This window comes from Uranotaenia lowii, chromosome 3, assembly GCF_029784155.1.
Source record: "Uranotaenia lowii strain MFRU-FL chromosome 3, ASM2978415v1, whole genome shotgun sequence".
Taxonomy (NCBI): domain Eukaryota; kingdom Metazoa; phylum Arthropoda; class Insecta; order Diptera; family Culicidae; genus Uranotaenia; species Uranotaenia lowii.
The window spans coordinates 57,577,545-57,605,389 of record NC_073693.1 but is presented as its reverse complement, the minus strand read 5'-3'; the positions used below and the strand labels follow the sequence as shown (position 1 = coordinate 57,605,389).

General features: G+C 34.7%; 2 protein-coding genes across 3 annotated transcripts in view; one reads left to right on the top strand and one right to left on the bottom strand.

Annotated features, from left to right (window-relative positions):
* Nucleotides 1–27,845, bottom strand: part of LOC129757511 (glutamate receptor 1) — a 603,301-nt gene that overhangs the window by 116,245 nt on the left and 459,211 nt on the right. The gene's annotated exons all lie outside the window — the stretch shown is intronic.
* LOC129757512 (uncharacterized) lies at nt 3,602–5,907 on the top strand. Its single transcript, XM_055754776.1, has one exon. It carries the CDS (start codon nt 4,181–4,183, stop codon nt 5,846–5,848), a length of 1,668 nt encoding a protein of 555 aa, XP_055610751.1. The 5' UTR covers nt 3,602–4,180; the 3' UTR covers nt 5,849–5,907.

The window sequence follows — 27,845 nt, the reverse complement described above, 5'->3', positions numbered from 1 at the left end:
TTAGGACACATAATAAGAGCGCAAACTCCGAGCACCTTAAAGGAAGCCTTGAGAATGTGCATAGAAGAATCCAATTATCATTATGTGAAACCCACAGACAAATCCGATCCACCACCAATCCCGCATAAATCCCCACGAAATTTCCCAACACTTCCAATTCATAGCCCCAAATCTTTTCCAACATTTCCACCCATTCAAAACCGAAACGCTTTTCCACAGCGTCTACACTTTCCTCAAAACCCTCCAAGACAAAATTTTAACTATTTCCAAAACTTTGCACCGAAACCACAACCGTACCAGTTCAAACCATTCCAATTCAAACCAACACCCAATCCATTCAATTTCCAAAAACCTCAAAATACATTCCAATCAACCGGTAACCAATTCGGAAATAAAAACGTTTTTGCTCCAAAGTTTACTCCCCAACCTAAGCCAACACCTATGGACATTGATCCATCGTTGAGATCGCGCGCAATAAATTACATAAACAGGCCGCATTATCAAATAGAAGAATGTGAAGAAATGTACTACCCTCAGCAATTTTATCCTGATTATTGTTACGGCTATCCTACATTGAACGATTATACACAAACAAATCAACAACCACAACAATCTGATCAAATTACCAAACAACCTACAGAAGAAGCCTCACATGCATCAGCCTCAGCCACTACTAACAGTGACGAGATTGAAGATTTAAATTTTCAGACGGTCGCGTTTGCATCGCAACAAACGTAAACAACTTTGTTCCATACGTTCTAATTGAGACAACCAAAGGCCCTCTCCGATTTTTAATCGACACGGGAGCCAACAAAAATTACATAGATCCAAAACACGTGAATTACGATAATTGCAAAGTTACAACCCCATTAAATGTTCGGAACATCAGTGGAAAACACAAAATAGACAGATATGTGAAATTTAACCCGTTTCCTCAACTTGATCAAATTGAAAAATCTACATTCTATGTATTCAATTTCCATCCGTTTTTTGATGGCTTAATTGGATACGAAACATTAAAAACTTATCAAGCTAACATTTTAACGGAATCAAATGAATTAGAAATTTTCAATACAAGGATTAAGATGTATCGAAAGTATCCAGATATAAAAAATGTTATTTTAAATTCCCATGAAACTAAAATTATTGGTCTTTCTATAGAAACAAATGATGGCGATTTTTATCTTGAAAATGATTTATTTGTGCAGCAGAACGTCATTATTCATTCTGGACTGTACAATGCTAAAGACAACCAAGCTCGTGTAGTAATTACTAATTACTCTGATGAGTGTTGTAAAATAAATTTAGATCAACAACTAGTGATACCTGAAATTAATAATTTTGAAACAAGTACACCTGGTGATAAAAAATCACGATTACCAAAATCTCTTTATGAGCAAATTCGAATATCACATTTGAATAGTGATGAACGAAACAAGCTCTTAAAACTGATTCATCAGCATGAAGATGTTTTCTTCTTGGAAGGCGATAAATTGACCTTCACAAGTGCGATTAAACATAACATCATAACAAAAGATGAGTTGCCGATTCATACGAAATCGTACCGCTACCCCTTTTGTCACCGAGAAGAGGTGCAGCGTCAGATTTCGAAAATGCTCGAGCAAGGCATCATACAACATTCTAGTAGCCCATGGACGTCCCCTGTGTGGATTGTTCCTAAGAAATTGGATGCTTCTGGAATTAAAAAGTGGCGTTTGGTGATCGACTACCGTAAATTGAATGAGAAGACGGTAGACGATCGATATCCAATTCCCAATATCACCGATATTCTGGATAAGCTAGGAAGGTGTATGTATTTTACTACACTGGACTTAGCCTCTGGCTTTCATCAGGTGGAAATTGAGAAAAAAGACATTCCAAAAACCGCATTCAGTGTCGAGAATGGACACTATGAATTTCTTAGAATGCCTTTTGGGTTAAAAAATGCCCCTTCCACTTTCCAACGCGTTATGGACAATGTGCTTAGGGAGCATATTGGTGTCATCTGCTTGGTGTACATGGATGACATCATCATCTTTTCAACCAGTCTAACTGAACACATAGACAACCTAGCAAAAATCTTTGCTACACTTGAAAAATATAATTTGAAAATTCAGTTAGATAAAAGCGAATTCCTTAAAAAGGAAGTTGCGTTTTTAGGGCACATCGTCACCTCCGACGGTGTTAAGCCAAACCCGGATAAAATTCAAATCATCAAAGAGTGGCCATTGCCCTCAAATGAAAAGCAATTACGTGGTTTCCTAGGCATACTAGGATACTACCGTAAATTTATAAGAGATTTCGCCAAGATAGCGAAGCCTCTTACTAACGCTCTAAGGAAAGGCGAGGAAATCAAACATTCAAAAGATTTCGTTGACGCCTTCGAGCGATGCAAAAATATTCTTTCAGGCAGCAACATTCTGCAATACCCCGACTTCACTAAGCAATTTATTCTGACCACAGACGCTTCCAATTTTGCAATTGGCGCTGTGCTCTCTCAAGGGACCATTGGCAACGATAAACCCATCGCTTTTGCTTCAAGGACCCTAAACAAAAGTGAAGAAAAATACTCAGCCATAGAGAAAGAACTACTGGCTGTTGTATGGGCATGCAAATACTTTCGCCCGTATTTGTACGGCCGTAAATTTATTTTGTATACAGATCATAAGCCACTTACATACGGGCTTAATCTGAAAGATACAAACAACCGGCTAGTTCATTGGCGACTTGCTCTAGGCGAATTTGACTATGAAATCCGCTATCGACCTGGTAAACAAAACGTCGTTGCAGATAGTCTGTCGCGAGTAAACCACGAATTTAATGCCAATGAGGAAATATCATCTGACGATGCAACTGTACACTCAGCAGATACTGATGATTCGGAATTTATTCCCTGTACAGAGCGGGCAGTAAACACTTTCAATAACCAAATCGTGTTGAAGATAGGCCCAGATGCACCAGATGACTATGAGGAAATTTTTCCCCGGGTCTACAGAAGGACAATTACCAGACTTGTCTTTGGTGTTCCCGTAATTTTCTCTATGTTTAAAAACCATATGGATCTAAGAAAGACTAATTGTATTTATTGCCCTGAGAAACTATTAGGCCTTATTCAGATAGTTTACAAAAATCATTTCAATAGGGCTAAAGCATTCAAAATTTACATTTCACAAAAAATGTTAATCGACTTACAAACCGCCGAAGAACAAAACACAATAATTGAACAAACACACGAATCTTCTCATAGAGGGATTTGGGAGAATAATAAACAAATTTCTAATAGATTCTTTTTCCCAAGAATGAAATTTAGAATTAGACAATTTATAAAACTTTGTGAAGTTTGCAATAAAAATAAATATGACCGCCATCCTTACAAAATTTATTTCGGAACGACACCAAATACTAATAAGCCGTTCGAAATAATTCATATCGACATCTTTTTGAGTCAACCTTTGATATTTCTAACAGCATTAGATAAATTTTCAAGATTTGGCATAATAATTCCTATCAAATCCAGAACTATTACCGATATAAGAAAAGGGTTACTTAAACTTTTCTCGATATATGGAACACCCGTATTAATCGTTTGTGACAATGAACCCGCTTTACGCTCAGTTGAAATAAGAGGTCTAGCAAATAATATGAATGTCGAGATGCATTTCGTGCCTGCAAACCATAGTGAAAGCAATGGTATGGTCGAAAGATTTCATTCAACACTGGCTGAAATTTTTCGATGCATAAAACCCCAATATGCGGATCTAACTAACAAAGAAATTTTCCGGATAGCTTCTACGCTATACAACAATACGATTCATTCAGCAACTGGACTGAAACCCCGCGAAATCTTTTATGGAATCAAAGATGGGCACGAACGGCCTCTTAACATTAATGAAATGCTAGAGGAACGACACAAATTCTATGACGAGGTAATTTTGGCAAATGAAAAAACACAAAAGAAAAATTTAGACTACCATAACAAGGGTAGAGAAGGGAAACCTCACATAGATATTGATGACATAGTCTTTAAAAAGATTCAAGGAATCAAGCAAAAGACTAAAGAAAAGTATCAACCGACCAAAGCTATTGAAGATAAAGGAAGAGCAATCCTCGATAGGTCTGGACGGGAGATCCATAAAGAAAATATTAAAAGACTATAAACTAATAGATTTTTATTTTCAGGATGGAACTACTCATCATCATCATTATGATTTTCCTGCCCTTATCCTTTCCCAAATTCATACAACTACACGATATAACTAACAACCCAGGAGCACTGACTCTCAGTGCAGGAGAAGGTAGAATTCTGGAAGGATATAACCGACTATTTCATACAGTCGATCTTAAAGAGTTAGGAGCTACCATTGACATTTTGGATCAAGTTATACTCAAAATTAATAGTTCGACAGGAGATTTTTCTCAAATCATTCATATTAGACTTAAGGAAGTTAAAAATGTTTATAAAACCCTTCTCCCGGATGCATACAGAAATAAACGATCAATTGAAACACTAGGCAGTGCTATAAAATTCCTCACAGGTAATTTAGACGCAGATGACTTGCGACAAATCGATTATAATATTGATGCTATTAAACGATCTGAAACCAAATTAATGAGTGAAAACAATAAACAGATCATAATTAACTTAGAGTTTCAAAATTCTCTGAAAAAATTAAGTGATGAAGTTAAAAAACATCAGAATCTTATCCACAAGATCAACACGCAAAAAGGCTATCTAGTAACAGAAAATGCTAAAATTTCGATTCTTTTCCAGTTAGATCTTGTATTGCAAACTTTAAGAACTATAGAAAATGGAATAGCACTTGCCAAACTTAATATTGTTAACCGACAACTTTTATCAATTAATGAATTAAAAATTATTGCAGATCAATTAAAACAGGTAGATGTTAGATTGGATAGTTTAGAAGATGCGTACAATTACCTCTCCGTGACAGCATTCTACCATGGACATCATCTTATCATCAGTATTGACATCCCCAGAGTATCTCCCATCATATACGAGCGAATGATTATCGAACAATTGCCTATTCAGAACAAAACTGTTAACATCGGATACCATACAGTTCTCATTAATGCAAATATTACATTTGCTATACTGACTGAACTCGAACCAATAGCCAAAGTCTATATTTACAAAAGAAATGAACTTTCGAATATTACTAACGATTTGTGCATTGCACCTTTAGTTCGCGGACGAAGTGGAAAATGTCCCTTCAAAGAAACGCCGCCTGCTACAGAATTAAAACTCTTGACTTACGGAACACTAGTAGTCAAAGCCACACTACAAAATGTGGTTATGAGTAGCACTTGCGGTATAAACCATAAAGAACTAAAAGGAAACTATTTGATAATCTTTCACAATTGTTCAGTGATTATTCAAGACAGGCTGTTCGAAAACCTTGAACTAACCTTCAAGCATCCAGTCATTTCACCACTCGAAACATATCAAATAGATGAAACTCACCTGGAGCGATATTACAACACTTCATATTTACATGAAATGCACATCCAAAACCGACAACACCTGGAATCACTAAAATTACAGCATTTCTCATCAACTGCAGCATTCATCATTTTTGTCTCGATAATCATAACTGTTTTAGTCTATCGACAGCGTAACGCGATAACAGCATTCATTAAAGGACGCACGGGCCGTGCTTCTTTAGGGGATGGAGTAGTTAGCAACCAAGCCATAGCCGAGGACCCAACATCAACAATTATGTTCCCACCGTTCCAGCATAACACGATACCGAGCGACGTGACAATTTCAACAACATCTCTATTCCCAGCAGATCGGACTTCCCGGAATCCCAGTAATAGTGCGCATTAGATTGAGGTTCTAAACTCTGTAGAGAATAGGAATAAAGTTAGTTCTAGTTTAATCTCCAAGTCGTGCAGTCGAGTTCTCCTTTTTTAAAAAGAATTCCCTGATCCATGAATTCTTAGCTTATGTATGTATCTCAGAACAGTTATAGTTATAACCACTTCCGACAAACGAACCCCGGTATCGTTATCTCTTGACAAGCAAACGTTTAGTAGGTAGGTCTGCATTTGCTTTTCTGGGCTGGTTAGCAAATACTTAGCAGTAGGATCAGTGTCTCTCTGGCTCTGATTCTGGCTCTGTCTCTTTCTGAATCGAGCTCCTTCACCGGAAACACAATATGATGAAGTTGTACAATTGAGTGACTAACAAGCGGCGATACAGTCTACGAGAAGAGTCTGACTGGAGGTTTGTTTCCTCCCACCCAGAATTCCAAACCGAGATAGGTGCATGTCAGTTAGAATGTTGTAGCTCCTTCCTAGATACACATATGAATGTGGTGTAGTCTTCATCAGTGAAACAACTTCTCCATTTCCAAGATAAGTGCCTCACGTTGAGTCCCGCAAGGCGGCTTGCCCCCAAACCGAGTGGGGAAGAATGGGATGTGTGGGCTGAATTATTCAGTACAAGTAGGTTTTTGACTTCTGCAATTGCAGAAATGTCTTGAGGCATATGTACAGAAGAATTGTACAACCGGCAAACGTAAAAGCCTCAAACGAAAACTCAAGATTGATGAGAGATAGAGCAAATGCCACGCGTCGTTCTGAAAATTTTCAACCATCACTGTATGGGGCTGATATGGATGCTTTCCAATCTTTCCAATAGCAAACGATAGATACACATATGACTAGAATGCCGGAAGAAAACGAATATCTACTTTGCAGCATCCCGAAAGGAGGCTGCGTTAGGAAAGCTAGATAGAAGTAGGTAAAAGCTTTAGCATTTCCGGTTGCCTCTCGTTTTCCTTTACTTGAGAAAAAAAAATCCCCAGCAGCTTGCCAACTTAAGCTGCAGTGAAACATCTTAGTCGGTGGTATTCTGCAGAAAATAACCCCTTGGATTAAAAACGAAGAGAGTGGGCAGCAAAAGGAAAAAAATCCAACAAACCCTACTTTGAATGCAACTCGGAACTTGTTCAAATCTTCAAACCGAATGATGAACATAACGATATTTAAATGCATGGAGAAGGCTTCCTAAGGTTTGCTTCCTTTATCTTTGTAGGCGGAAGAGAATAATGGAGGCAAAAAATTGAAATGAATGCACCAACAAATCTTTCATTCCATTCAACAGGACCAATAAAAGCAATTTATTTGAAAAACGTTTCGTATAACGGATGCCAAGAATGAGTTGGCAGAATCATTCCAGGCTCCATCTCTTTAGATAGGTTTTTTTTCGGCTTCATTGTTTATATCGACCACAAGTATTTCTACATCACAAAAAACCATATTCCTTAAAAGATCCATCGAACCATTATAATTGTGTTCTAAATAACATTAATGTGAAACCTTTATTCACTTTTTTTTACATATTATGACTGCGCATTATTCATGTCATGGAAAACTTTTAAAACCAGAACCTCATCATGAAATATATACATGTTTCTATAATCGCACATAAGGAGTTCTAGAATTTTCTTACCAACCTTTTAAAAAATGTCAGAGAGAGAAGTGAAAATTCAAAAACATAGGGAAACAGTATTTTTGATGCCTATATTTAAATAAATGATTTTGGAAGGTTTTGGCGGTCTGAATTCAAAACCTTTGTCAGATTTTGTCTAAATTAGAGATGTACCGAATAGTGGTATTTGGCGAACGGCCGAATACCGAATAGTGATCTTTTCAACCGCATATTCGGTCGAATATTCTATTGAGTTTTAATGAAAAAAAAAACCAAAGCGATTATTTCAATGATTTCTATTTCTTCCATATTAATGCTCCTCATGTTTTTTTGTCGATAATATTCCACTAGATGATATCATCGGGTGATGTATTACTAGATATTTTAAAGTAGAAGTCTTTCTGATTTTTTAAATGTCTCTGATAACTGAAAAGACATCAGACGACTAGTCGCTTTTAGGGCGTTTATCACCAAAGAAATTGTGTTCCTGTGAAATCTGGGATAAAACATGTCGAAACAGGTGCCAAGCTATTTGAAATTGCTTCTCTGATATTGAATTGGATGAAAGTCGAATTTTACCTAATATCTTCAAAAAAGTAGTTGAAAAGATAGATAATCTTTAACTTTAAGCATACCATATTTTCAACCACACGTGTCCACACAATCATTAATTCAGGACGATTTTTGAAAAAAAAAATTTAAAAAGGGAAAAATTTATGTATACTTTGAAATTTTGTGTAATAATAATGTGTAAATAAATCAACAAAAACAATTACAATTACAAATTTTTTAAAACTCATTATTGAACACAAAATCTAAATAAAATTTAAAGAGGAATTTGAATAAGCAAATAATCTGAACAAATCCGAACAAAACTTGGGAAGTTTTAAACAATATCCGGACATCCAGATTTGGCTTATCTGGATTCTTTACTGAATTTATAGGTAAGCCAGAATACATTCGGAAAATCTGGTATAAACTATAATCAAAGTATAAAGCGATACCATTCAGTATTCTCCTGTACAATCTACAGTGAAAGATACGCGGATACACCTTAGATGTTTAGCTGAAACCATAAGTTTTTAATGATTGTGTAGCTTTTACAACATAACTTTTGGATATTTTATTAATTATCCAAAATTATTTGAAAAATTTACAAGTCTCTAGTAGATATTCGGCCTATCCGGCCTATTCGGCCGAATACTTAGCTCAACTATTCGGTGAGCCGAATATTCGGCTTAACGGTTTTTGGCGGTATTCGGCGCCGAATATTCGGCAGACCGAATATTCGGTACATATCTAGTCTAAATATTACCTCTTGTTTTCGTGATATAGCGTGCGGAAGCTTTGAAATTTTGGGTAAAATTGATCTTTGATAACTAATAGACTTAGAAACCTGCATGAACACAATCAAGGATTCAGTTCTTGCCAAGATATTCTTGTTTCAGAGGTTCAACGCTTTGAAAATTGAATATTATAATTTTTATTATTTCTTTTAGATAAGAATACAACTATTACTGACATCATTCATTGATTTTGTTTAAAGATTTTAACTCATTGAACAACTTTATTAAAGACTGCGAACCGATTTGTCTTATTCTTCAACACTCAAAGGACCGACGTCAGTTTGGATTACACTAAGGACCGTCGAGAGAATAAGAGAGTACCGTCAACTGGGGCTACATGCAACAATTTTCAACTTCAATGACCTCTAAAAAACTCATGTTCACAGTTAATCCTACCCCTTATGCATCAAAAGTTTCAAGGATTATGGGACATCAAATTGGCGTTGTTCGAAAAATTACTGGTTTCTTTAGTTATTTTTAATTTTCTAAAAACATGCGATTTTCATCCTCCTTAGAAAATGGGGTAACTTGCAACAAATTTTGTTTTTAATGAAAAATCTTATGAACTCGTATGAAATTTAATAGTTACTATATTTGTGATGCCTTGAAGACCATTACGCTTGAAAATACCAATTGCAGTATTTTTTTGGTCTGTAAAAACTAATTTTCTTCTGAAAATAAAGATGCTGCATACATTTAGGGGTTAAATAGTACTACGAAAAATTCTACAAGCTGAAATCATAAAAATAAATGTTTGGATGAATGAAAATTCAATGTTTACAAACGCGTGATACAAAACATTCATATTATAGTACCGTAAACTGGGGGAACTTTGATCACTTTTTTCATTCATTTTAGAATATTTTGGAAGGGGTTGCTTTTTTGTAAAACCTAAAAGCTTTAAAACCCTTACTGAGGTGAGGAGTTTTAAACATGATCATGGATTGCAGTAAATTCAAACGACATTTGTGGTCATAATTAAATGTTTGTTACAAAACCAGATTTCGAGTTTCGGGGTAACTTTGATCACTATGGTTTTTACGTATCTCAACATCTCCAAATTTATTGTTTTGATGCCATGAGGCACAGACGGCTCAAAACATCGATACCAGTAATTTTTGTTTGGACTCAATTGAATTTTTCAACGTTTTCTATCAAAAACAAATATACTCGAAAGATGGATAATGTTGCTGCATACATTTAGGGGCAAAAATTGTTAACATTTCTCAATAATTTATGGCCTCGAAATCAAATAAAATTATACTTTCATGCAATTCCCGAAGTCCTCGTACTATTCCCACGTTCTTTTTTCCTTCAAACTTTACCATTATTTAGGGTTTTTAGCCATTTTTCCTATACAGGCTTTTTCATGGAAAATGACTGTTTTTTTTCCAAATCCAAAAATTATCATCAAATGACCATAAAAATAACACTTAAACTTAACCTAAACCAAGAAAAATAGTTGAACTTTTACATTGAACATTTCATTTACTCCTGAATGCTTAAATTTGATCAGAAGAGATGTTTGTTTGTGAGCCTTCGAAAAACCGTATATTTTAAGATTTTAAAAATATATTTTAAGTAATATAAAAAATCTCCAGATAAAAACCAAATTTAGCTTATTTGTAACTCAATTTACAGGCTTTCAAATGCAGTAAACAATTTTCAGATATTTTAACTTTATACTTAGTTAATGATGATTATCTGCAAAAATTTCATGTTGATCAAAGTTACCCCGCTGATCAAAGTTCCCCCAGTTTACGGTACATGGAAACGAGATTTACAAGGTGTTTCTTTGATTTGCATTTTGTTGCATTTTACCCCAGACACCTAACTGAATTATAAAAATATTTATTTAACAAAAATTGAGTGATTGTACGAAAAATATTTTAACTCCAACAGTGTCGGTATAGCATGAGGAAACCAATAAAATGTTATTAGCTAATATTATCAAGCCAATCCGTCATACTGGGTAATGTTTTTTACAGCACAGAAAAATGTTGAAATTTGCACATTTATTGCTTGATTTTTCAAATTTTGTATAAAAATAAAAAAAACTTTAAAAATCTAGCTTAAGATGCGAGAAATTATGTCATCATCATTCTGTTATCATTTAAAGATAACTTTATTACAATACATTAAATATAAAATTCATTCAGTGTGGTGTTATACAAATGTTGCATCTAATCCCGCTGTTGCATGATGCCCCTGATGGTATCTCAGATCAGAATGTACGAACACGCAAAACTCTTCACTGGATCTCCCGATTTGCATGTGATTTTTTTTTGTTGTGTTCGTCTTCACGCGAAGAAAAACACAACGGAGAGATAATTTCGAAAATGTTTTTGTGGAATTTGAAGATTAATTTTTAGTTTTTATTCGTATAAAATAAAAGTCATGGCACCCAATTTGCATTTTTTTTTTCATTTGAATCACCCAGAGTAGGAAGGCGCGTAAAGCATTTAAGGCTTCATCCATCTATCTATAGGAAGTCTTGGCGCCCATTTTCATTGCCAGTATACTTTTCACGTGGCACCAGTAAAATGGATATTTGGATATGATTGTCGCTATGGGGTGCTGCAACTAGCCGGTAAGAAGCATATTTACGAAATTTGTTTTTTGTTGCATCAGAATCAAGGCAATTTTAATATTTTCTTAGATGATTGTTCGTGCACCGTTAATTTTTTGAAATGTCATATTATTTTAGCAACTCATGCAATATGGATGTGAAATTTTCGATAGACTCGAAACATTACCATTACCAAATCATTTTTGATGAGTTTTGATAACACCAATAGAAAGTCATATAACTGATAAAAAATCACTTTTATTTATTTTTGATTGATTTTTAGAAGATGTTAGGAATTTATCCAGTCAGTTTGAGAATTGAATGTTATAAATTTTGTGATTCCAAGTAAATTGCATCACTATCATAAGAATGGATTGGAGGATCAGGAAACATTGAAAAATGCACACTGCCTTTTATGCTCAGTGGTTAAAAGGAACTTTTCCAAAGTTTAGCTATAGGACTTCAACTTGATATTAGATCCAACTCTCAGTTTCAAAAGTCATAAAAAGAATCGTAATCAAAAATATCATCAAACTTGAAAGAATATAAAAATTAAACATTTAAGTAAAAAACATGCTACCTAAAATTTCGAAAAATTAGAGTATAGAGAAAAATCTGAATCACATTTCAGATCAAAATAACTATCTATCAAGCACAAGTGAGTTTAAGATTATAAACACTTGAACTCGATCAACAAAAATAAAATCAACATCAAAGAAAATCAGCTTTTAAATTAACGTTCAAATATAACTGAAAATCCAGATTCATAAAGCCAAATTCAGAATATTGATAAAAAATTAACAATAAAATTCAGAATTAAATATTACTGTTTGGATTACAGTTTCTTATCTTACGATCATAAACTAAAATTTAAAATAATGTGTGGTTGTTTTGAATTTTTATTAAAAATACTCAAAAAAGATTTACCTGCATTCAAAGTTTCAAATGCTAAGAGAAAAGTAATCCAAAAACATGACAGTTCTTTTTTTTTTTTTATTTTCCTAATTTATAGTGCAATTTGCCAATTCCTGACTGAAAATTGAAAAAAGATAATGATGACCCAAATTTTAAAGACATTTTCAAACATTATATTGATTAGAAAAGTGTTGCTGTAAAATGAGATGAATAGTGACTTTTCTTGAATTGTTAAATATTTATCAAACTCAGCTCTGTCAATTCACAATGAGATTCAATTAGTGTATTTAGTACAAAGTCCGAAAAAAATGACATTTGAAAAATTAAAAATTTAGTTGATTTTCATTATTCTTTAAATGTTAAAATTCATTTTTTAATTTTTCTATTCTGACGATCATGTTTAAAGAAAACTTCAATGTATTTAAATACAGAGGTAAACACAAATCGAAAAAAAGCTCAGTTTATGACGACTCCAGCAAAAAAGCCAATTTCTGTTCAAATCAATCTTCAGCAATTTTAAAATACTTGATCAGATAGAAGTTTTTGAAAAGGAATGATGGCTAAATTAAATTGAAACTTGATAGATTAAGCGTTCTTAAGTTACCGGAGGAAAATAAGTTCGCTAACCAAAAGTTAGCGTAACTTATTTGTATATTGAACTATAATTCTGGATTTTTTCTGACACAAGGGTATCCACTTGCTTTTATCCACTCAAAAGGAAGGATAACTAAGGAACAGTGCTGAAATATAAAAAAAAATCTAAAAAATACAGGCTCAACAAAGTTTGCCGGGTCAGCTAGTATATTATAAAATTTCCAGGATAAATATTTAAACTTGAACACAATCAGATTATTTTGAAAACAAAACAAAATTGGAAAACTTTGTTAAAAAAATTCTTAATAGGCAATATTAAATACAAATAAGCTATTGTAAAGTTGTTTAAATAACGTTAAAAATGGTACAGTCGAACCTGGATGTGTAGGATGAACCTGGAGGTAAGGGAAATCTTAACGTCTCATGATTTTATTGCATAAAACCTCTATACTGCCCTTCTCAGCAAGAATGTCCCATGTGACTTTTGGGTCTTTTTTACTTTTTTGCTGGAAACGGTCTCTATTAGTATTAACTTTCGAATAAAAACACAAACAAGTATACTTTGTTCTGAACTTATACGAAATTTTCATCAAGGTGGTTGTCTCTACGTTGATAGTTCTACGCAAGAATGTCACACTAGAGAAAATTCAATGAAAAATGCAAATTTTCTCAAAAAATTCTCTGAAGATGACTTTAAACTGTTGAGTTTAATGTTATTCACTGAAAAAAAAAACACTAAAATAGAGGGCGGAGGAGGAGCGAGAATGAAAAAAAAAATGATTGTCTGTATCGTCTATTAACTGGGAGCCATTTATTTTGGTTTATAAATATTTCTTGTCCTCGAATAAGCTGTGTAATGGACATATAAAAATGAACAGTAAATGCAAATTAATCATCATGAAGAGCTTGTCTGATTAAATGTTAAGAAAAGAAATCATAAGATTTATTTAAACGTCTGCACAGGTTCAGAATTCATCGTTGAAAATTACCGTCAAACGAGGCATCATGCAAAAGTAGGGTTAGATGCAACATTTGTATACCACAACACTCATTCAATTTGCATTTCATTATACTGTAATAAAGTTATTATTGAATGATAACTTATTGATGATGACATAGTTTTCAACATCGTGAAAGAGTTTTTAAAAGTTTTTTGATTCATTAATTAATTTAAAAAATCGAGCAATAGATGTACAAATTTCAACATTTTTCGATGCCTTTAAAAACTTAATCCAACGTGACGGATTGGCTTAACGATATCACCTACAAACTAAATATTGCTTTCTTTAAACTATACCAACACTATTGGTGTAAAAATATTTTTCGGACAATCAACAATTTTTTTTAAATACATATTTTTATAATTCACTAACCTGTATGTGGCAAAATGCAACACATGAAAATCAGAACTAAACCTTATAGATATCGTTAATATTTGCTGGGATATGATTGTTTTGCATTATGCGTTTGTCAACATTCAAATTTCACCCATCCTAAGATTTATTTTCATGATTTAAGCTAATATAAAATTTTAAGTATTTTTTTACCCCTTAATGTATGCAGCAAATTTACACTTTTTCCTCGAAAACCTTCAAAAATGTATCGAAAAATAAAAATATACGTTTTCATTTGATTTTAATTAATAATAGAGTTTGTTGCAACTTACCTCTTTTTCTTAGTTGGGTGAGAATCGCTTGTTTTTGAAAATTTAAAAATAACTGGTAAAACCATTAATTTTTCTGACTACATCAATTTGGATTCCCTTCAACCTTAAAACCTTTTAAGTACAAGAGGTATGATTATCTGTAGGCATTAAGATTTTAGAAGCCATTGAAGTTGAAAAGTGTTGCATGTTGCCCCAGTTGACGGTAAAATACGCAAATATGCTTATGATCAAAGTTGTCTGTGGTTTTCTCGACCTTCAGATTGTAAGGGGAACACACGTGGAATAAACAATAATTCTGCATTTTAAAAGCGACATTTGATCTTTACACAATATCAAACAAGTTTCAAATGCAAAACACATGTGAAAAACAGATTGTAGAGTGGACGTAAGGAATTAAGGTAGTGTTTAAGAAAATCGGAATCTTGGTTCCATTGAACTAAAAACTTCGAGCCATCTCGAATAATCGATTTATTAGAAAAGAAAACACGTTTCATTCAAACTCCTGTACATTATTAATTACAATCACAAACTCTCGAGATCTTGAGTGGTTGCAACTTTTTCCCAACCTCTCAGTAGGACTCCATCAACACATTTCTAAAAAGTATCTATTACACAACCAATTGAAGAGGAATCTCAACAAAATCACCAACAGCATCACATTAGCAGAATAGATTGTCCAAAATAGGATTTCCCGTGGCCACAAATCTTGCAGGACGAGAGGCCCTGAAACAAGAACGATTATCCTTTTCCTCACTCCTTGGGATGGGCTTATCTAGCTGATGAGCCACGGATTGAACCTTTCGTGAAAGTTACTGTGGCATCCTGAACTTTGGATGGTTTTTAATAGCGATATGACTAATGTAACCTTAGCGTGCAAGGGTTGTAGAACACGAGAAAGAGAACGTTTACGAGAGCCGAAAGAATACAGGAGGGAGTCTAGATCGAACCGCCATGCGAAATAGGCGGGTTTGCACATTGGCGATCTGTGCCAGAATAGGACCTACGGACGACATAGTAGTGAGGCTCCCCGAGCAGCTGTATAGGAGATGGACATGGAAACTGCCTTTAAGGACCAACAAGAGGAACGGTAGTATCAAAAACATTTTGTTGAGAATCTTGCTCAATCTTGCTGGTAAGTTATCGTGGTAAATATTCTGCTTCGAGTACGGAGCGTTCTCGATTTTATAAGGATTGCAGACGTTTTCGAAATCTCGAAAATGTTCACCTCGTGTTTTCAAATACAAATTTTTAATTCACGCTTCAAGTAAAAGAGCGAATATGCTTTTAGAATTCAACCTTATTTCCGTGTTTTGAAAGTATTCATAGTTCGTGTTATTTTATTAAGCGTGCATCATAATCAATAATTTGCTCTGTTCTGGCAACACGGTATGCTACAAAAGCAAAAGGTAAACAAACGAGCGTGAAAAATTTGATGCCGAATTGATCATTTTGTGATTTTGCTTAAGCTGCTGGTTGTCGAGGAAAATACAATAAAAGGGGGAACGGAATAAAAGATATACATGTCTTTGAAAATTTCCAGGTAAGAAAACTACTAAAAATGAAAACGAATTCGAAAACAGCTGAAAACAAAATACTCCTGATTGAGTCTACTGCGAATTGTAAAATGTTGAAATTGTACGAAAAACCTCTTCCTGGCTGATGACGATTCTCATGCAAAGTATCGTAAAAAAATAAAATAAAAATAAAATAAAAATAAAATAAAAATAAAATAAAAATAAAATAAAAATAAAATAAAAATAAAATAAAAATAAAATAAAAATAAAATAAAAATAAAATAAAAATAAAATAAAAATAAAATAAAATAAAAATAAAATAAAACTAAAATAAAATAAAAATAAAATAAAAATAAAATAAAAATAAAAATAAAATAAAAATAAAATAAAAATAAAATAAAAATAAAATAAAATAAAAATAAAATAAAAATAAAAATAAAAATAAAAATAAAAATAAAAATAAAAATAAAAATAAAAATAAAATAAAAATAAAATAAAAATAAAATAAAAATAAAATAAAAACAAAATAAAAACAAAATAAAAATAAAATAAAAATAAAATAAAAATAAAATAAAAATAAAATAAAAATAAAATAAAAATAAAATAAAAATAAAATAAAAATAAAATAAAAATAAAATAAAAATAAAATAAAAATAAAATAAAAATAAAATAAAAATAAAATAAAAATAAAATAAAAATAAAATAAAAATAAAATAAAAATAAAATAAAAATAAAATAAAAATAAAATAAAAATAAAATAAAAATAAAATAAAAATAAAATAAAAATAAAATAAAAAAAAAATAAAAATAAAATAAAAATAAAATAAAAATAAAATAAAAATAAAATAAAATAAAAATAAATTTAAAATAAAATAAAAATAAAATAAAATTTAAATAAAAATAAAATTGAAATAAAAATTAAATAAAAAAAAAAAATAAAATTAAAAAAAAAACATCATTAAAATAAAATAATAATAAAACTGAAAAAATAAATTTAAAAAAAAATAAAATTAAAATAAAATTTTAATTAAGCTTAAATAAAATAGAAATAAAAATAAAATTTAAATAAATTTAAAATTCAATTGAAATGAAAATGAGATAAGTAGGATAGAAAAATAAATTGGAAATTAAGTAAAATATAATAAAACAAAATAAAGTTTAAATCAAGAATGATATTTGTTTAACCGGTTACCGAGGTTTCGGACTTAGATTCAAAATTCGAATTTGGTTTATACTTCCGTTTAATAACGCGAATCAAAGATTTCAAATGCAATATATCTTTCAACTTTATTGCAACCGACGACGGGAATAGTGATCACAATGGTAAAACTAAACTGCGTGCGTTGGATACTACTGACCAATTCTGTTCGTTTTTTACTCTCTCCGCTTTGTGCGGATGTTCGGTCATCCAGCGAAGTGACCAAAAGTCGTTGGTTTTAGATGAAGCTGCGCGGGATTTTGTTCAGAGGAAATTTGGTGTGGCGCGAATACACCCGAATCTGCGGTGTCTCATATTTTGTGCGAACAATATTAAAATAATTAAAAAAAATATGACATGAAAATCAAAACAAATTAAAAAAAAAAATTGTTGAAGATAAAATTAAAAAAAAAACCTTGCTGTATTTTTTCATATTTAACAGGTTGACATAATACAGTGAAAAAAAAACAGTTGGGTTTAGCCCATGACACACGCACATTAGCCGAGTTTCAGCTCATGGCAGTGCCGGAATGGAAATAATAGTCGGGTTTAGACCATGACATACGCACTTTAGCCGAGTATCAGCTCATGGCAGTGCCGGAATGGAAATATAAGTCGGGTTTAGCCCATGATTTACGCACATTAGCCGAGTATCAGCTCATGGCAGTGCCGGAATGGAAATAATAGTCGGGTTTAGCCCATGACATACGCACTTTAGCCGAGTATCAGCTCATGGCAGTGCCGGAATGGAATTATTAGTTGTGTTTAGCCCATGACATATGCACTTTAGCCGAGTATCAGCTCATGGCAGTGTCGGTATTTAATAAAGATCGAGTCGGGTTCGGCCCATGACAAACACACAAGCCGAGTTAAGCTCATGGCAGTGTTATGATCTAAAAATGATAAAATATAATTAAAAAAAACACTAGCCAAGTTCAGCTCATGGCAGTGTCGGTATTTAATAAAGATCGAGTCGGGTTCGGCCCATGCCGAATTAAGCTAATGGCAGTGTTATGATCTAGAAATAATCAACCAAAAAAAAAAAAACACATTAGCCGAGTTAGGCTTATGGCAGTGTAAAAACTCAAAACTAATTGAACAGAAAACAAGTTATGAGCGGTCGTTTTTTTTTTCTCTAAGAAGAAAGCTTAATAAATTCATTCTGTTCAGCATTTTGACAAACCTTGAAAATAAAAATCGTAACAAAGGGAGAAGATGAATGTATTGCGATATATGTCAGCTTTCAGTTGGACTCATGTAAACTCATAACTTTAAATGAAGAAACACTTAAAAAAAATAAAAATATAAGTACTAAAGTGTGTAGAATGCGGCAAAGATTAAAAATGTCTAATGATATTGAAGTCTCAAGCAAGTTCAAGATAATTGAAAGTAAAGAATAAAATATAAAAAACTATATTAGGTCTAACCGTTTACTAAACTGTAATGAAAATTTAAGATACTGATTCAGATACCACACATACCATTATAATTATAATAAAATAATTTCTATCTGTAATAACCAGTGAGCTCCAACTACTTGGTGTAATATATTGCTTCTCATTTCTCTATTTGGCATGGGGAGAATGTGGCATCCTGAACTTTGGATGGTTTTTAATAGCGATATGACTAATGTAACCTTAGCGTGCAAGGGTTGTAGAACACGAGAAAGAGAACGTTTACGAGAGCCGAAAGAATACAGGAGGGAGTCTAGATCGAACCGCCATGCGAAATAGGCGGGTTTTCACAGTTACCACTTCTGGTGACCAGGCCAGAGCCGGCCAAATCTCTTTAGTGATACTGTCATTACCGATTGGTGTTTCTGTCTCTCTGACTTTTCCTGGCTGCTGCTCCAATGAGTCCCACATATGAGAGTGGGCGGGGCAAATTCACGGATGCTTCTCGGGTCCAGGATGACAGTTCAGCTTCTGGTTGGATGCCTGGTGGGTAATTGCTGTATTAACAGAATAACTTGGCCGACGACGTTGTTGCTCACGACGATGTGGTTTGGCTGTTGGCTGTTGTTGTTGGACTGGAACCGGTAGATAGCGCTAGTCGATTTCCGTGAACCGTTTCCAGCTAGGAGAGTGGACTTTGGACCAAGCAACGAATGGACGGACATAGACACTGATTAGTGTGACTTTGGAGCAGCTCACACCGGCAAAGGACAACTTCTGCAATCCACTTACAGTACCTTCCTACTGGAACTGGAAGTTCGATGGGCGTTTTGAGGAAGGAGGCTCCACAGGAAGCCAAGGGGGTGGTCCAACATGCTCCACTAATGATAGGTGTATGCTTTCGTGTTTAGACTACGGCACACTGGTCGGATTCCTGGATCCGGACGAGATAAACCGGGTAGTTACAGGCAGTTAGAGAGCCCATACTTAAGATAATTGCAATTGGAAGTGTGGGTGGTCGAGTGAGTGCATGCGGAAGTCAAACATGGGAGAAGGAGTCAGACCAACGACAACGAGATTCAAAGGTTCTTCTTTGCATCCGGTCGCACAGTCAAGTCGTTTTGATTAGGTTTCAACACGAGCTGGTGATTGGAAAAACACATAACTTGGATGATTTTGCAAATTGACAAAAATTAACATCCACTTGGTCAATAAACTAATGGTACAATTTTATCTTTCGGCCTCAGCCTCACGCCCCAAAGTTACCATTACTAGTTTTATTGGAAAGTCTCACTTCTCAGTGATCAACATCAATATGAATTCCAGGCTAAAAATAACTCATAGGTATCCCTAGCTAGAAGACACATTGAAGCGAGAGACTCGCTTCGAAACTCGCCTCGAATCAATCGAAGCATCCAGAACTAATTCCGGAGAATCAATATCCAGATCTGGTTATTACATCCGATGCTGTCAACAAGCTCAGCGTGACACATATCCTTGGTAAAAGCTTGTGATCTTTCTGAGGAACCAACGTGATAGCCACAAATAGATTCCAATTTTCGAGAACCTAAACGGTATTTTGAAAACTTGCTCTCATTTATAAGGATGAGCGAGCACCTTGATGAGTGTAGGGGAAAGGTTTACCGCTCGACGGCAAAGGTACGGCCGTTTGACGAAATGGCTGACAAGAAAACTTATCTAATCAATGCATTTTGAACCTAAGGCAAGAAAGAATCTTATTTATAAATGAACTCAGAAAAACTTAAAAATTCATACAAGGTTTTGATACCTTTTGATGTAATATTTTGACTTTTAAAAATTATACGTAAAGAAGCTCAAAACAAAAAGTTGGGTAGTTTTTGTTTCCTATTCAATTTAACTTTAAAAGTAAAACAAATTAAAGCTTTTATATGGTTTAATAATCATTGGAAAGTGGAATAAGAGTGGTATTTCTCAAAAACTGAAGGAGAGTTCAACATAAAATTCCAATGTATAGATGTCTGCTCATGTGTATATAGTTTTTGTACATATATTCGATGTAATATTCGATTAAATCAGTATTCTGCTTAACCTTCCAAAGCCGTTCGCTAAATATCCGTTTCGGGGAAATATGAGATGTAATTTGATTTCGTTCTCCTGGCTGTAAATGTTAACCGATTTTGATGATATTATATTCATTGTGTAGGTAATTTATTCTAATTACTTAACATTTCAAAATAAAGTCGATATGTATTACCAGGTTTTCAGAAACTGGTTCAGAAAGTTAAAAGTCCGAAAAATCAATTTTATTTTTAAAATACTTATAACTTCTGACAGCTTTTCTGTATTTAATTATTTCATTGATGTTTGAAATTGTCAAGAATCCATCTATCCGACAATGTATAGATATGTTGGGGTCCAATGAAAGTTTGACAGATCTTCCGGTAGAAAAAAGTCTTACTTTAAAAAAACGACATCCAGTTATGGCTTTGCTTGGCTGTATTTCATTTCTCAATGAACCGATTTTAAAAACTCAAATTTTAGTTTTTTGGCGTTAATTTGATCATTATTTTCATAAAACATACTTGGTCTGTCAAAACTACCAGTTCATCAGTATATTGGAATGGTGATAAAGATGTTTGAAATGTGCGCTTCGGGTCATATTGACCCGAACGGCTTTGGAGGGTTAATAGGCGCATATAGCCCGCTTCTCTCCTATGTGAATCACATCAGAAGAAATAATACGACTCTCTAATCATTAGGGTAAGTGTGCCTTATTTCGCTATATTTTGTCAGAGGTTTTTGGATTTGATATTATTACGCCTAATCTTTAATACTTAGATATACAATTTTTTGGTATCTAAGTTCCAAATTTTTTTCTGAACTCTGTTTTGGTTTGAAATAATCATTTCAAGCCTTAATTTACGAAAAATATCATGTTTTATAAAGTGTGTCGATGTTCCTAATTTGGCACTAATTGTTCCTAATGATAACATATGGGTGTTCCTAATGTTAACATCTGAGGAAAAATGTATCAACGTACCCAATATTACACTATTTGTTTCTGATTGGTCCTGTTTTTTAATACTTTAATGAGAAAAATCTCAAAACTCACCCTTTTGTAAATTTCACAATGTTTTTGGAATATCAATAGAAAAGTAAGGACTATTTATATCTTACACAATATTCCTTTACGCTAGTTTTGAAGAAAGTTATGGATCGATTAAAATTCAAACTTTTACTTTTACAATGTATACATTTATTATATTTCAAAAAGTAGATAATTTATTGTAATGGATATAAATAAGTACAGTTAAACAGAGCATCATGCATTAGTATGATTCGATGCAACATTTGTGTACCACAACACTTATTTAACTTTTATTTTAATATAATGTAATAAAATTCCCATTAAATGATAACAAAACGATGATGTCATAGTTTCTCACATCGAGAAATAGTTTTTTGGAGTTTTTGATTCTCATAGAAAATCGAAAATTTTCATTTTTTGATGCCGTCAAAAACTTTACACAATGTGACAAATAGGCTTAATGATATTGTCGAGGGCTCAGGGTTGCAGTGGGTGATTCCCAGACATTAATGATGCGGACACTAGCTCCCAAATTTTCGGGTGAGTTTTTCTATTCACTTTTGCGACTGTTTTGTCAAATGATGACACAATTCCACTTAGAGTTCAAACAGTTTTATTGTGAACAATTAACACACTTTTATTTAAACTTTAACTAAAACTTTAACGACTTATATTTAACTTTATTTCTAACACTTAACAATTAGTAGAACATTAATTATTGGGACACTTTTCGGCCTGGCCGTCTAGTCGTCGCGCTGGAACAAATCGAACTGAAGGGAATGGCGTTTCGGAAAGCCAAGCCAAGCTTTCTTTTTTGTTGGCGAAGAAAGCGTCCTTTCTTTCTCCAAACAATTCGCTGAACAATTCGCTGCTTGCAGAACAATGATTCAAAAGAGGTGAAATATTTCTCGCGCCGCGCGCGCCTTCGCGTACTGCGCCGTGTCGACTCTCGATGCCTCGCTCGCTGCTCGATTACCACGCCTCAACATCCTGCCACCTCCAGAAATGACCATTTCTGGATACCGCTGTAATCGCTTGTAGAGAAATGCCACCGCTCGTTCGGTAACATTGGATCGTGCCTGACCTTGCGTCGCTGATGCCGTAGAACCATGGGTTCCGATTCTGGGGAAAAATAAGACCCGGTAGACCCGGACAATAGCAGATAAAATAATGGAATGGTCCTCACCTGGGACCCAAATTATCAGGGGGCCTTGTATTTTTGATTCTTAACTGCTGCATCTGCCATTTAAACCGCTTTTCATTCATGCCGACTGATGTCCGAATTCATTCAGCTTGACTTCATTCATCTTCCTTTGATGATGCATTCGGTAACGAAGTTACGCAAACGCTCTGCTCCTAACGTTTCTCCCGATTCTTTTAGTGTACCACCCGAGTTGCCCATCTGCCCATTTAATCCTAACATTCCATCAAATACTCCGAGATAATTTCTTATTTTCAACTGGCTTAAAAGTTTATCGCCACTCTCGCTCCAGACGATTTTGAGCCGAATTGCATGCTGCCACCCTTGAACAGCGAACAAAATAGATCGATCGAAAACCAAAAAAACCCACATCGTTTGCCACATCAACCAACAAGCCGAAAACTCTGAGCATCAAATCCAGAATATCCCATCGGCGAAAACATTGCGAAGCCCAGACGAACACTACCACTTGTGGCTTTCCTTGCTTGCTGTTGTTGGAATTGTTCTCCAGGGAACGATCGATTTGAGAGATGCTCGGGATACTGGTAGCTCTGCCGTCAGCTGATCGATCAGCTGTTTGATAAGCATGTGTTCGGTGATCCGCTCGATAACCAACACATCGTAACTGGTCGACCGGGAGCTAGAAATGGACCCGAAGCAATCGTTGATGGTGAGAGCGTGGCCCTGAAGAGTGAAGAGGAAAGTCTGGGAGAACGATCAGCTGTTTTGGTTCGTCTGGTCGCAAGATTCTACCATCCACCCTGGTGACGTCATCAAGTTGAATCACCGCTCGGGGGGGAAACGCTGCTGTTGTTTGAAGCCTTCGGCAGTTGCAAGTTGATGCTCCTGCAGAATGCTGTTCTCTGCCATGAAGAATGTCGAAACTGTGCTGCTGGATAACAGCTCTGAAAAATTACGTCTGCTGCAAATAACCAACCCTTCTTATTCCGAGAAATCTTAACCCAATCCCAATAAAGCCCAAGTATCCAATTTTCTTATCCATATGTGTACATAATTCGACTGCTAACGCCCGTCGTCGGGCAGGAATGATTTCCAAAATATATTCGCCGTTCAGTTCTCATTTTCTGCCACCGTCTGTGCGCTCGAGAGGATTTGAGCCAAGTAAACAAACTCCCCGAACGCCTTCCCTGCTTGATGAAATCCCTATGCCTTTTACCCCTTGATCGCCTGCTGCTTCTGTTCTCGAACTGCCGAACAGTGCCGAAGTTTTGATACTTGTCCAATGTCCTCATGCGTTGTTCATGGAACAAGCGACGAAATTTTCGTTGTGTGGAGCTGGTCGTGTGAGTTGGTACTTGGTACTGTTGGTCGCAATAGAGTTTTGATGGGTCCAATCCATGAGAACGAGACCGTAAAACGATCGCTCGCATACCGCTATCCTGTATACTGGGTGGTAGGAGAAAAAGTTGACTTGTTTGGATGTATGCTCGTACCCGATCACTAGTTCCATGTGATCGAGCCGAAGATAATCCGTGATAGCATGTTGGTATTGTCTCCCTAGAGTGGGTTTGGTTGCGACTCGATTATCAAAACAGCTGATTGATGACGTCATCCTTCAGCAAGCAACGCAAGCTGTTGCGATCTTCTAATGTTTTCGTTGTAGCAACGTTACATGCAATGGGGGAGAATGTTGATGCGCAAGCGTTTGGAGAATGTGTTTTGCCCGAGACGATCCATCCGAAAACTGAGTTAATTAGGGAAGGCTGTGTGTCACCCAAATAAATGTGACCGGGGGTTGTAAATAGATTAAAAAATATCTCGGCTCCCAGCACGAGATCAATGGGTTGGCTTCTATGAAATGCTGGATCAGCTAACTGTAAGTTTTCTGGAATTGACCATTGGGAAATATCTATGTTCACCGTCGGCAAATCAATAGTAACTTTGGGTAACATGAGCAAAGGCACAGTTGCAGTAAAATCTGAGGTACGTGATTTGATTACGCCTTGAAATTGGAAATTGGCGTTTGTAGACGAGTTTCCAATCCCAGCTATTGGTACGTCAACCTCGGTACGTTTGGCCTGCATGAGCTTGTACAAGCGATTGGAGGCAAAACAACACTCGCTGCCTGAATCCAGCAGGGCTCGAGCCAAGTGTTCTTTCCCCGTGTCGTCAACAACAACGACCACAGCCGTGGCTAGAAGCACTCGGGGCCGATCGGAGATGTGTGAGTTAAAGCTGGTGATTCTCGTGTATGCTGCATTGCTTCTCGGAGCTGGAATTGGAGCTGGGGATGGTGACTGTTGTATGTTGATCGGTGATGGGTTGTTAACAGAGTGGATTTCTTTTGGAGTGGTATGTGTAGAGTTGGCAGGGCATAGAAGCGTGTGATGTGTTGACCTACAGTTCTTGCAGCAGTTAATCGATCGGCATTCGCGCGCGCGGTGGCCTCTTCGTAAGCAATTCAGGCACAATCGATTTCGTGTTGTAAGTGCGATTCTTTGCTGAACGGATAGTTTGGTGAAAGTGGGGCATTGATATATATTATGGCCTTGTGAACAAACGACACATATTCTGGTTCTGGGTTGTTGGAATGCAGCGTAGCTTCCGAAGTGTGCATTATTGTGGCGATTTTGGGATTGGGATTGGGATTCAGTGTGTGTGTTGGATGTTAGCTGTTCTAAGACAGCTACTCTGCGCTGGATGAAGGAGGTAAGTTCTTGGAACGTTGTGGTTTCTATGGCAGATGAATGTTCTTCCCATATTGTCTAGTGGTTAGGATATCCGGCTCGAAGGACCAAATGTCGAGGGCTCAGGGTTGCAGTGGGTGATTCCCAGACATTAATGATGCGGACACTAGCTCCCAAATTTTCGGGTGAGTTTTTCTATTCACTTTTGCGACTGTTTTGTCAAATGATGACACAATTCCACTTAGAGTTCAAACAGTTTTATTGTGAACAATTAACACACTTTTATTTAAACTTTAACTAAAACTTTAACGACTTATATTTAACTTTATTTCTAACACTTAACAATTAGTAGAACATTAATTATTGGGACACTTTTCGGCCTGGCCGTCTAGTCGTCGCGCTGGAACAAATCGAACTGAAGGGAATGGCGTTTCGGAAAGCCAAGCCAAGCTTTCTTTTTTGTTGGCGAAGAAAGCGTCCTTTCTTTCTCCAAACAATTCGCTGAACAATTCGCTGCTTGCAGAACAATGATTCAAAAGAGGTGAAATATTTCTCGCGCCGCGCGCGCCTTCGCGTACTGCGCCGTGTCGACTCTCGATGCCTCGCTCGCTGCTCGATTACCACGCCTCAACAGATATTACCTACAAACTTTAAATTGATTTTATTATCCTATATCAACACTGTTGGCGTATGAATATTTACCGGACGATCATTTAATTTTTTAAAATAAATATTTTTGAAATTACGTTACCAGTCTGGGCTAAAAAGCATCGACATGCAAATCAATGATTCACAATGTGATGTAAAATTTTTTGTAGTATTTTTTATCTCTGAATGTTTACAGAAATCTTATGCTTTCTAAACTTTAATTCTTTTAAACTTTAATTTTTTAATTTAAATCTAAACTTCAATTCAAACAAAATCAAAAATAACAGCAGATCGTGCTTTATGCGTAACGACATCACAAATATGTCAAAAACTATAACTATTCAATTTTTTTTGCATTAAAAACAATGGTACTGCAACTTACCCCTTTTCTTAGTAGGGTGAAAATCGCATGTTTTGTAAATTTAAAAATAACTGGTTGAACCAATTATTTTTCTGACTACGTTAATTCGATGTCCCATTAACCTTAAAACTGTTGATGTACAAACGCTATGATTATATCTGTGGACATTAGGTTTTTAGAAGCCATTGAAGTTGAAAAGTGTTGCAGATGACGGTATACTACCTATTTTATTGAGATTTTTTTTTAAATTTTCCGTTCGATTCTGTTCTCGTTGAGAAGCTATCTGTAACTTGAAAGTTTCCTTCTCGGTCGCAAAGGGTGCGTTCTTTACAACCTGGAGAAAATATTTTTTCATTATTTTTAGCTTTGAGATACACTAAAATAAAAAATAAAAAGACTTGTTTTATTAGCTCAAAACCGTTTTTTTAACAGATCGTTCAAAATAAAGTTAAAACACAATTCAATCAATCAAATTTATTTCAAATACATTCTATGACTTTGATATAGTTTGAAATTTTTTGACTATGTCCATAATTAGGAACACCTTGGAAATAGTGTTCCTAATTGTGGACATATGTATGCTTTTTTAGTTTTACACGAAAAAAACATGCTTCTAACATACTTATTACTTAAATCATGATAAAAAATATTCCGGAAATTGGTTGAAAAATTAAGCTTTAATCATCCATTTCTAAACAGGTGTTTTTTAAGAAATTTGCTAACGATTCCATTCAATTTGGACATATTTTGAAACATTCGGGATTTTACAAAAAATCCTGTGAGTTAGAAAACTAATTTGTTTGTAAAATGAAAGTGCACATGATCTGTTACATTATCATTATTTTTGTATTTGTGATAAGTGAAAAATAAAGTCAAAAACAGCCAAAATCGAACGGTATGTTAACATTAGGTAAACATGCCAAATTAGGAACACTTACCCTACTTTCTTCGAAACATTCCTTGTATACATGTTTATGTGTAAAATTAAGCTCAATCATGGATTCCGATTTTTCCAAAAAAAATATCATGGGAGAGTGAGGTATCATATTTAGGCCATATTTTTTCTTTGTTTCAAAATTTATTTATTATAAAAGTAGGGGAGAATCAGGAATAATGGGCCAGTTTTTCTTTTGCTCCATTTTTAATTATAAATGATAACATGAAAAAGACAAATGTTATGGTTTCCTACATTTTTTACTTACCGTATGAAAATTTTATTGATTTTCAAATAAATTTATTTCCCCGAGTTCTGATTGTTTAAAAAA